The following is a 12,757-nucleotide window of genomic DNA, read 5'->3' as shown; positions in this document are numbered from 1 at the left end:
TCAGTCTTAAATACACTTAATGATCTGGTCTCCACATCCTTCTATGGCAGTGAATTCCACAGGTTTACCATGCTTTGGTTGAAAAGGTTTCTACTAATCTTCATTATAAAGGTTCTTCATTTATTCTAAGGCCGTGCTGTCGAGTCCCAGTCTCTCCAACCAATGGAATCTTTCCAACATCCAATCTGTCCAGGCCATTCAGTATTCTGTATGTTTCAATTAGATCCCCACTCATCCTTCTCATCTCCATCGAGTATGGACCCAGAGTCGTCAACCATTCAATCTGACTTGCAGTTTCAATTTAAATGCCTATGATTCTCGTATTTTAAGTGAGTTTTAGTTAGAGGTTAGTTCCAGAATTAATCCTTTACTGCTTCTTATCCAAACATTTCCATAACTAATTTTCTTCTATTAATAGAAAGCATCTATTGGAATTTGATTGATGAGGGTGAACTCAATTAATTTACAACGTTACCAAGACATTTCAAAAAATGTTTAGAATTCACAACTAACTAGGGGACACAATCACAGCTTCATCTTTTATTTTGTAATCTCTCTTTGTCACTTTTCCCCAGATCATTGGATGTGAGAATCTGAACTTAGCAGCAATTGTTTATCCCCCAACTTCTTTTGCTCTCTTAGATGTTCTCTATTTACATCATTCGTTGTTCCAACTTCTTTGTCATTGAGAGGGGGGCTGGTTTTAATGTTTACAGTTGGTTATTCATGAAAAAACAATCAATGACACCTCTGCATGGGTGTTTGTGGTTTGCATTTCACAGTACTTATACGGGTACTTAAACAGAAGTTGTTATAAAGCACAGCAGGGCTGACAGCATCTGTCGAGAGAAATCAGAGTTAACGTTTTGGGTCAAGTGACCTTTCACCAGAAATCAAGTTCTGCAGTTCTTTCAGCTTTTATTCTTACGCATGTGTTTAATATGTACTGAGAATTACGCAAACAGCATAGATTATTGTGGGATCATTAGAAGCTTTTTCTTCTAATTTTGAATAAGTAACAAACCTAGGACTGTGACTTAGCCAGACCTTTCAAAAATGTCCTTCATTAAAAAGCTTACATGTTTAGAACTGCCTGTTTACAGAAACCTAAGTAAATTCCATAATGTTTCTTCTCACCAGGACCATTTTAAGACCCCACAAAACCTTTCATTATCTTACCCAGAAAATCTGTGTGGATACCACAAATCTGGCTGTGAACGTCTGCTACATATAATTGCCAACGTCTTTCGCCATTTTGCGTCAGCTCAAAGCATTCAGGCGGCCATCTTGTCAACTACAACAACTGTCCTAAGCGTCTTCCAATTTTGGTTTTCTTAAATAAAATCAATCTTTGATTGTGCTGAAAAAAACAATAAAACGCTAATAACCTAGTGTTTACCACTGTTGTGAATTCTGACAATAAACCAATACTGCAACAACATTGTAACGTGATAAGGGCAGGAGAGGGGATGGTTGGAGCGAGGTGGTGATGGGGTGAGGGAGTGTTAGAGGAGGTGTTTGTTAAACAAGATTATGTCACTCTCATGTATTAACGTTCTTTGCTATAATAAACTCGGTGATCTAATAACCACTTTAAAGTGTTCCACGCAACTGTTGTTCAGTTTTGTCCACCTCAGTATTCAACACCAGATCCAGCAATGGATCCATGTTAGTTGAACAAAAAGCCTAATAGACATGAACTTTCTATTGATCCCATTTCAAAAGTAATTTCTGTTCTGTTTTCTTTTAGTCCAATATTAACTTTGTCGACATTTGCATAATTAGTATCCCCGAAAACCGCACTCTCAGTTTAATATAAATTGATATGTTTTCTTGAGGATTTTTTACCCTGGTCTCTGTTTCCCAATAGTTTTATGGCTATAGAACATGACCAGTCGTGCAATGATTCCTATTTAGTTTGTCAAGTCTGACAATAAATTCTACATATTTTCTTCAATGCCCCTCCTTCTTGGTGTATTCATAAACAGTAATGCTACAACTCTTCATCTTCTTTCCTTCTCAATCTATTTCTGAAGTTGTGGCAACTCAGACAATAAACATCCAATTCTCATTATTTCATGCTATGTTTCTCTTTTGCTACAATACCATCTTTCAGATTATTATTTGCCACTGTTAAAAATGTGCGACATAGTTTGTGATTTTTAAGAATATGCAAACTAAAATTGGCTTTGCACCCTCTGAAGATCTCTTACTCTTTTACTGACAAATGCTAACTATTTTAATAAAATACATCAATACATTAATTGATTTGCTCATTTTATTAATCTTTTCTCCGTCCAGGTCGTGATGTTTAGAATTTATCAAATACTGAATACAAATAAAGCCCGAGTAGCTCAGTGCTTGTTTTCGAGAAAGTACATACATTACTACCTGTAAGCGACCACCATTAGTTGTGACTCTAGTTTCACATGATGCCGTTTAACCTTTCTAATTATTATTAGCGATTTCTATTCCAAGCAAAAGGGCTTCAGTATATATCGTAAAAATGTTGTAATGTAACGTTCTATTTTCCTTACACAAGATAAATCAAATCCATGAGACAGTGGGGTTACAGGTACTTGGAGGAGAGTCTTATTCTGTGAAAAGAGAACTTCAAGATGTATCACCATCCCTCCATTCCCCCTGCAAAGACATTTTCCTGTATAAAGTTGTTGAGTAAATATCATCACTAGACGCAGCACAGTAGTTCAAGGGTGGGGTTTAATCTTGAAAGTTCAAATGTTCCCAATTTCAACGGTTATCCTTGAAGATCTAAAGATGCAAAGAAAAATCAATGGTCTTTTTGCCGGAGATTTCATGTGTCTAGAATTATTAAAAACGAAGTACAGGGCAACCAGTGAAAATGTGCTGTAAAGAAATTGGAGACCATTTATACAGACAAATTATGAATATTATTCACTCTTGTACGGGGTAAGAGAGGAAATGGAGCAAGTATTTCGCATCGGCCTTCATTATGTTGTACACAAATAGCGTTCTAGAAACAGATGTAAATCATCAAGTGGAAATGTCGGAGAACGCAGTGTGGCCACAACTATCAGAGAAGTGGTAAAAGTAGCTTTATGGAGCTGTAAACCAAGAGGTACCCGGATCCTGAATGTCATCCGAGCGTAATAAATTCAATAGCTAGTGGAATAATTGTTCCTTTGGATTCAATTTTTTAAAACTGAATTGATTCGAGGATGGTCCCAATTATTCATGGACTTTAAGTGTAACTCCTTTAATAATAGACTACTGGCTACTTAACTAAACATTGTCTCGCAATTAACAACTAAAGAAGTGACATCAAAGCACTTCGATAAGTTTAAGGCAATCAAACAATGAACATTGTTTTGTGAAAAGGAAATCTTCTTTGACCAAGCTATTGAAGTTATTTAAGGAGATATCACGTGCTGTTGCTGAAGGAAATTGTTGCGTGTTGATTTTCAGAATACTTTTGATGAAATGTCACATCAAATGTTAATGCTGAAAATGAATACTCATGATGCAAAGATTGTCATTTTTGGCAGACTAAGAAGACTGGCTGGCTAAAGTTAAATAGACTGGTCTTATAAATGGACGTTTCTTTTCAGTTTGGCAATACATGACGAATTGTGCCCCATAGAAATGGATGAAAATATCTCTAAAGTTTACATATTAGTTGAGTGAATTGGATGAAAACACTGAAGATATCATTGTCAAATTTGTTGATGAAACAAAGGTAGATAGAAAGGAAGTTCAAATGAGGACACAAGAAGACTAAGAAAAGACAAGAATACAGTTTGTGAGCAGAAAACATGTGCGAAATGGATATTCATGTGGGAAAACATGAAATTGGTTATTTTAGTATGAATAATATAAAGGAAACATATTATGTATGAGGCAAAACTTTGGAACTCTGAACTGCAGGATAACATGCAAACATGCATAGCAACAGACGAACTTGGACCAGAACTAGACTGTTTAGGTCCAAGATCATGCTCTGCTATTCCATCAAACCATTAATGAACTGACTGCAAGCTCAAATCCACATTCAGCCTTGACTTTTTAAAAAACCTTACACCTAAACTTTGTTTAGAATAGAGTTCCAAGACTCACATCTCTCTGAGAGAGAAACAAAAAACTCCTACTCTTTAGATGGGTGAGCCTTGATTTTTACACAATGACGTCTATTATCTGGATTGTTGCAAAACAAAAAAGTCTTTACTTGCATGAAGCCAGAAAAAAATGGTGAGGGCCTTCGTGAGTACTTTGCACAGATATTCACGAAAGAGAAGTACGTGGCTGATGATAACATTAGGGATGTTTATATTAATGTTTTAGACCACGTCGATATTAAAAGGAAGGAAGTGTTGGGTGTCATGAAAAACATTAAGGTGGATAGGCTATGAACACCTGATGGGATGCATTCCAGGATACTGAAAGATGCAAGGTAGGAGATTGTTAGGGTCTTGACAGCGATCTTCCTTTGGCCACAGGCAACGTCACAGAAGACTGGAGAGGACGCAATATATTTCCTTTGTTTAATACGGGCAACAGGGATAATCAAGTAAATTATAGGTCAGTGAGCCTTAATCAGTGACAGGGAAATTATTTGAGAAGAATAATAGGTTCAGGATTTGCTTGTGTTTGGAAAAGAATAGACTTATTAGGGATAGTCAGCATAATGTTGTTTGGGTGGAGGACTTGTCTCACAAATTTGATTGCACTTTTTGAGGAATTGCAGAAGATAATAGTGTAGGTTAATGGATGCTGTGTACATGACCTTTACTAAATCATTGGACAAGTTTCGTCGTGTTAGCTGGTCCAGCAGGTTAAGTCACATGGAATCCAGGATAGGTAGCTAAGTTGAACACAAAATTGGCTTTACATTAGAAAACAGAATGTAGTTATACAGGGCTTTTCTTTTCTGTCTCGAGCTCTGTGACTGGTAGTGTTGGAAAAGGACTGGTAGTGTTGTTTATAGCATAGATAAATTAATTGGGATGAGAATGTCGGTTAGTACATTTGCAGTCAACGTTAAAAAAAGTGATGGAAGTATGGTTCGTGAAGAAATTTGTCAAAGCAATAGTATATGGATCCGTTGCAAAATTTGGAATGAGAAATATCAACTGGAATTTAATCCGACAAATGTGAACTCATTTATTTAGGGAGAACAAATTCCAAAGCAAAGTATACAGTAAATGGCAGGACTTTTAATAGTTTTGATACACAGGTTGATCTTGAGGTGGAAGTAAATAGCGTCCTGAAAGCAGCAACACAAGTAGATCAAATTGTAAAGATGTATGGCTTGTCTTCATCAGTAATGATGTTTGGATATAGACGTTGTCAACTCATGTTGCAGCTACATAAAGCTTTAGTTAAGCTATATTTGGAGAATTGTAATTCATTCAAGCCGTCATACTATATGAAGGATATGGAGGTTTTGCTGAGAGTGCAAAACAGATTTACCGGGATTTTGTCTGGATCAGAGTGCATTAGCTATAAGGAGAAGTTGGGCAAACCTGGACTTTTTCTTTTCTGGAGCGTCAGATCCTGAGAAGCGACATGATAGAACTATTAAAAAATTATGAGAGGCATGTATAAAGATGGAGAGTCAGTGTATTTTCCCAGGGTAAAAAGTTCATACAGGACGCATATATTTAATGGGACAGAGGGACAGTTGAAAGGAGTTGTGCTAGGCATTTGTTTTTTAACAGAGTAGTCAGTCCCTGGAATCCCCTGCTGGAGTGGAGACAGAGGGGTTGGTGATGCTGGGGGCCGGGGGAGTTGTGGTGAGATAGATAGGATCAGATACAATACCCGTGGTAAGAGACACTTAAACAGGAACATCAACATAAAGTGTATAGAGGAATATCGACCACTTTGCGGGGAGATGAGGCTAGTTTATTTTGGCTTCATGGTTGGTGAAGACACGGTGGGCTGAAGTATCTGTTCCTGTGTTATACTGTTCTCTGGTCTAATAACTACCGTCTCAGGATCTTATAAATTTCAAATAAATCCCCTCTTACTCTTATAAATTCCAGCAGAGAATCTTGGATTATCCAACTTTTCCTCATAAGACAAACAACTACTTCTTGCTATTATTCTGCAATGCGTTATCTGAAATGCTTTCAATACATTTGTATCCTTCCTTTAATAAGGTCCCTAATAAGGTGTAGCATACTGTGCAGACTTCAGTAGATGTGGCTTTAGCAGTGCCCTTTGCAATAGCAGTAATTATCAGTTACTTTTGTCAGTTATTTTAATTATCAGTTACTTTTGTCATAAAGTAAAATATTCAATTAGTTTTGCAACTTACTTGTCACCTCCAACGGATGCAACCAACAGACAAATAGTCACTTGCCCTCCCTTATCAGCCTTCCACAGGGAGATTTTCCTGTGGGAAACATTAGTCCACTTCGCTACTTGCAACACCTCCTCAGAATACCACAGCACTTTCCCATGCCATAATAACGATTTTCAACTTTCCCATTTTTCTCCTTTCACCTCACCATCTAAGGTTCTTGACATACGTTTCAGGTTAAGCAGCGACATACGTGCATGTCATTCAATCTAGTCTATTTTATTCAATGCAAACCATGTGCTATCGTCTATAGTGGTGAAACTAATTGCAATCTGAGTGATTGTTTTGAGGAACACCGAAATTCTGTCTGTATGAATGATCCTGAGTTTCAAGTTGCCTTCCACGTCAACAAACTGCGGTGATCTTCGGCCACCATTTTTATGTTAGGCCTCGTGCAGTGATTCAGCGAGGTTCAGTACAAACTGGACAGCCGACAACGCATCCTCTGCTTTGTTTCTTTCCACCCTTTAGGACTCAAAACCGAGTTGAATAATTTTAAAGTCCGAGACCTACTTCCACGTGTATCAACTATCCCACATCTCGGGTCCTGTCACAAAATGGGTTACTTTCAGTGCAGTTCAAGTTCTCATAGCCCCGTTGTGACATATCTAACTTTCTGTTCAGATCTCCATCACCCGCACTTCATTGTTTTACACAAAACTTTCACAACCCCAAACAAGCAGGAAAACGCGTCCAGAAACCCTAGCCACTTTCACCAAGACATCTCGGAAATGACTGCCAGAATACTGAGACCACTGACATCATGGCAGCTCACAAACGCACCAATGCACTAAAGCAGCAGCTAATGAACTTGAAAGACCCCACACAGACAACAAGCAAAGGTAATAACATTTACAAAATACCGTGCAAGGACTGTAACAAACACTGTATTGGACAAACATGCAGAAAACCTGCCAACAGGGTACATGAACATCATCTACCCACAAAACGATATGACCCTCTCTCACTAGCATCCTTACATACAGATAAGCAAGGATACCACGTCGATTGGAACAACATGTCCATCCTACGTCAAGCCAAACAGAGACACACACGAGAATTCCTAGAAGCATGGCAATCCAACTGAAACTCTGTCAACAAACACATTGACCTGGACCCCATTTACCACCCTCTGAGAAAAAGAACAGGAACTGAAATCACCACAGGGAATGACATCACCAACCAAAGGAAACCCAACACATAAACAGAAAGCAGAATCATCAGCAGTGCTTCGTCCAGAGGCCCACTGAAGATGTTACCTAGTATGGTGATGAAACATCTGAAAATGAGCCTTGCCGCTCAGCGAACAAACCTATACCCAGAACCTCAACCCGAGCTAAAAGTCTTCTCAAAACCCACAATACCCTCTGGAACACTGCTTAATATTTCTTGCTAACATGAAAAGGATTCATTTGGTCTACTCTCGGCTTCTTAATTCTGGGAATCATAGTGCAAGAATAACAAAACTAAATGCTGCAAACACTTAGAAAAGCTAATTGAATGTGATAAGGACGTAAGAACTATGGTCAGGTGTAAGGAAATCAGCCAAAAACCTTAGATAGCATGTTACAAATCCACAACCACTTCAATCGAGGACACCACAAGAAGTTACTTGGGGACACCACCACCTGTGAGTTCCTCTCTAAGTAACTCACCATCCTGACTTGGAAATATATGGCTGTCCCTTCATTGTCACTCGGCTAGTGGAATTCCCTCCCTAATGACATTATTAATCTACTTACCACAGATGGATTGCAGCTGCTCAAGAAGACCGCTCAACAATGCCTTCTCAAATTCGCCAGCAATAGGCGCTCGTCCACCCTGTAACGTCCCACGAAAGAAAGAAAAGAGCCCATCGAGTCTGCTGCGCCATTAAGGCCGACATCAACTCCATTTTACAGTCAACTCCCCATAACCATTTAACCCGGTGTTAATTGATAATCTGTCTCCTCCCTAAATTCATTCAGGCCCCTGGTGTCCACCATAATCTGGGAAAATTATTTCCACATATTCATGCCCTTTGATGGAAGTAACACCAGTATTGAGCAAACGTGTTAGAAAGGAAGTTTGGGTAGGATATTCTTGCGCATGTTGGAATATAGAAGGTGGAGAGCCGACTTTACTAAACCATAAAAGATTCTGAGGAGTCTTGATGGGGTATGTTCGGAGAGAAAGTTTCATCCTGTAGGATTTTGAAGGCCTTACAGTAGCTATTTAATTAGCATTCCCACATGAAACTGAGAGGGACGTTTGTTTTTTTTCTCACTTCAAGGGCATCAAATGAGACTTTGTCATAGCCTTCTTGCAAAGAAGTTGGGATAAGAAGTCTTGAATAATTTCATGGCCAAAGTAACAGGATTCTTCTAACGTAAGGTGGTGAAAAGTTATCATATCAAAGTAATCTCATCTGCCATGATGAAACTAAATGCCGGGGCAGGCGTTAGGGTTCAACCAGAAGGCGTCTGCACCATGTTCTTTTTTATGCTTCAAAATTATTCAGAAGTTTACGCAATCAGCGATGAGTTACTCCCCTCAAAGTGTTCCGAAAAATTCTAGTCATACTGCAATATTTCTAAAGCGACTAGGATGTTATTCAAACAATGTGAGTCCTTGGGTGACAAGCAAAGCTCAAACTACAATACATAAATGGCATTCAGGGTACTGAAAATTGAAGGTTCCGTTGTAATCGCTTCCTGTCACCACAGGTTACTATCATAATTTTCAGTACTTCAACTGAACAGACAAAGTCTCAAAAAAGCCCAGTTTATGTTCTAATGTGAGTAGCAATCACAAAGTAGCATTCCAGATACAGCATCCACAAAGATTGTGTCTGCCTCAACTTTTGCACAGACGGAGCCAGCATTCCAAAAAAAAATCACATAGATGTAGACACATGCAAATTGATCGCAATAAATATTGACTCATTACATCATCGCTCTAGGTCACTGATATTAATCTCATCCAGAGGCAACGTCCGGTGACACGGTTTTAAAAACAAAAAAATTGCTCTTAGAGGATTCCGGGGAGAGACAAATTCTATAATTATATGATTCCCGATAAGGCAGTGTTCGAGCCGAATCTATATCATTTAAATATGCTTTTGGAACAGCTCTACTATGAGAGGAATCGGTTGGATTCTTCCGTCTATAGCAACAGATTCTGGATGTGAAACAAGAAATATCATTGCCTTGCTTGCATTTCACAACGATCAGAAAAAGTATTATTAATAGAAATATAAAGGACGTTGATCCTAAAATTGTGTTCAAAAGGATATTTAAATCTGAAAATAATTCAGGATTTCTAGGTTCGCTTCTTTGTTCATAGGTTTTGTAAGTAACGTTTTCTTGGATTGTAAAGAGAATAGAGATTTCACTGGAGAGACTAGGCTGCCCATTGTCCTTGACCAAAACTACAATCATCTGTCTAACAGCATCTTCCTCCCTAAAATTTCGAGTTGTTCTGATTTCTCCAGAGGTAAATCCCACGCTAAAAATGTTCTGATCAGTAGCTTTTATGAACTGGTAGGAAAGTCATGCGTTCTGTCCAGAATCTGCGTCGTTGCAAAACTTTTGCTCACCAAGTACCTGGGACTTACAGACTTTGGTACAATTACAGCCGAAGTGTTGTCGTTTGAAGGTGATAGTATGGCTGGCGTATTGTCATTGTGGTCCAGAATGACAACACTCAAGAGAGCAGTGCTGGTCAGTGAGGGAGTTCCACCATCCTGAGCCTGAACGTTGACCTGAAAATTTTGTGCATTTCATAGTCAAAAATGCGCAGCACGTAAATCTGCCCACTTTCGGGGTTAACACTAAAGTCGCCAGTTTCATGTATGAAACTGTCCAATAGGAAATACGATATCTCGCTATTTTTGCCCAAATCAGGATCCAAGGCGGTAACAGAAAATATTGATGCGCCAGGAGCATTATTTTTTCCTTCAGGAACACATTATATAACGACTGCGTAAATTGTGGTACATTGTCATTTATATCAGAAACAGAAATGTGGATACTTTTAATTGTGTAAAGACAGGGTGACCCTGCATCCCAGGCTGAAATGGAGATGTTATAGAAAGAGAGGTTTCGCGATTCAGTGTTTCGCCGACGACTAAACTGTGTTGCTTGTTCGCAGATTTTTGAAGAATAAACGTGATATTTGGTTGCAACTGACATTGCACTTGTCCGTTTTCACCGGAATTATGATCCATTGCACTTATTATAGCGATCACAGTCCCGCTTGGAACATCTTCGTGTACTTCAATGGATAGCGAATTTATTTTTAACTCCGGCGCGTTATCATAAACGTCAACTAATTCAACAATAATCTCGGCGCGTACAACCAATGCGGGTTTGCCATTGTCCAAAGCCTGTACTCCAAGTTGATAAACCTTTTCCTCTTCATAGTCCAGTTATCCTTGATTTCTGACATGACCAGTGTCGGAGTCTAAACTGAACAAGTCTCTCACACTATGAGAAAGGTGGCTGGTTAAATAGTACTTTACTTCGCCATTTGTTCCCTGGTCTAAATCAACAGCATTTAATGTCATCATTAAGGTAGCTTTAGGCATGTTCTTCAATGTGCTAACTCTGTATAATTGATGATCAAATACTGGGGTATAATCGTTTACATCCAGTACAGTAATTACTATTTCTGCAGTACCAGATCTTCGAGGAATTCCACCGTCAATGGCCGTCAGTGTCAGGTGAAATGTTGACTCTTTCTCACGGTCTAAGGGGTTTTCTAACATCAGCTCTGCTATTTTACTCCCATCGCTCCTGGTGTGTGTCTTCGAGCCAAAGTGATTGTTTCTGCTGATTTCATAACTATTCACTGCATTTATACCCACATCTGCGTCGTGCGCACTCTCGAGTGGGAAAAGAGATCCTGCTGCAGTTAACTCAGATACTTGTAATGCATATCTCAATTCGGGAAATTTGGGCGAGTTATCATTTACATCCAATATTTTCACATCGACACAATGCATTTCCAATGGATTTTCTACCGCTACATTCCGAGAAACAAAATAGTATGCTCTTCGTCCACAGAGAGTTTATCTGTCAATTTTTTCGTTCACAACTAAAATACCGTTCTCCATGTTCACCTTCAGTAACTGCATTCCATCATCAGGAACGAGTCGAAATTTCCGAAACGGCATCTCTCCAACACTTAGGTCCAAATCTTCCGCAATATTCCCAACAAAAGCACATCGCTCGATTTCTTCGGGGATCAAGTAATGTATTTGACCGAAAATAAAATCCGAGACACAAGTCGGCAACACAAAATAGAACAGACGGCTGAGCCCTTTCGCCATTGTTTCGGGTTTGATCCAAGGGTAAATCTGCCAAAATGCCATCCTATTTCTTTGTTTTACCTCGCTCTCTATGAAGTCAAATACATTTTCTGATAAAGAAAAATGACATTAAAATGATAAAGGTAAAATCTCGAACTGACCGAACTCTCAGTGCAAGATGATGTAGGTGTCGGCGACTTGGCCTGCTCTTCTTTACTGCGCTGTGTTTCATATTATAGGAAAGGGAGGTAGATCTCTTGCAGCGTTTGCTTTTCCTATTGGTAGACAGCGACACAAAGAGTCTTTACCCTAACTGCACCAGGTGTTTCTTAAAGCAAAGCTGCTCTCAAAGAGTGACAATATCAATGAATCTTGTATTTAATGGTGCGCATTTAAAATCCCCTCTTGCGTTTGTTGATATTTCCAAAGCTTTTTTTAACGAACCTCAATTGTTTGCCATTGACCACTGACAGCTAATGATAGTATAGTTTAGAAATGTATGCTCTTTAATCTTGATAAAATGATTTAAAGGCAGTCAATCTTATTATTTAAGTACTTTCATTCAGGCTTGTTAGATTAAATAAATCTAATTTGTTATCTGTGCAGTTTTGGAAAATGATTATTTGATGAGGGGGTTGTCGGTTCAAAATGCACATTTCTGTTGTTTTTAATTATTGGGCTGGCGACATCATTTTCGCTATGAAGAAAGCATTTTTTCCTGTTGGGTTGTGAATTTACTGAACTGTTTGTTTCAATATTTAAAACTAAATTTATGAAGAGAATATTGACCAGAAAAAAATGTATTGATGTGAGTTGCATTACGTTAATACAGACTATGTTGCCATCACTACATTTCATTACAACTCCCAACTATGAATTTTACCATTTGAATGCAATTTTCAGATGGGTTGTTCTATTTACCATGAAGCTGCAGTTTAGATATAACACATAACTTAATTTGAGGAAGAAAAGAAATATACAAATCTGATAGACGGGAACATTTTAAATGCTTGGAAACAGTTCAGTTGAATGGAGGTAGGGTGCCTGGGAACCCCTATAATCTAGAGTGCTGGGATGATCATCCCTGATATTTCGCTGTCTTTGGTGAATTTGTGGTGGTAACA

General features: G+C 38.6%; 1 protein-coding gene across 1 annotated transcript in view; it reads right to left on the bottom strand.

The window, feature by feature from the left end:
* LOC132823108 (uncharacterized) overlaps positions 1-12,757 on the bottom strand; it is a 78,712-nt gene that overhangs the window by 19,088 nt on the left and 46,867 nt on the right. The window contains 7 exon segments of the mRNA XM_060836647.1: positions 5,502-5,532; positions 9,290-9,344; positions 9,346-9,902; positions 9,905-10,102; positions 10,105-10,273; positions 10,276-10,424; positions 10,427-11,637. Coding sequence (XP_060692630.1) covers positions 5,502-5,532; positions 9,290-9,344; positions 9,346-9,902; positions 9,905-10,102; positions 10,105-10,273; positions 10,276-10,424; positions 10,427-11,637 — 2,370 coding nt within the window.

This window comes from Hemiscyllium ocellatum, chromosome 16 (genome assembly GCF_020745735.1).
Source record: "Hemiscyllium ocellatum isolate sHemOce1 chromosome 16, sHemOce1.pat.X.cur, whole genome shotgun sequence".
NCBI classification, from domain to species: domain Eukaryota; kingdom Metazoa; phylum Chordata; class Chondrichthyes; order Orectolobiformes; family Hemiscylliidae; genus Hemiscyllium; species Hemiscyllium ocellatum.
This window is presented reverse-complemented; position numbering and strand designations above follow the sequence as displayed.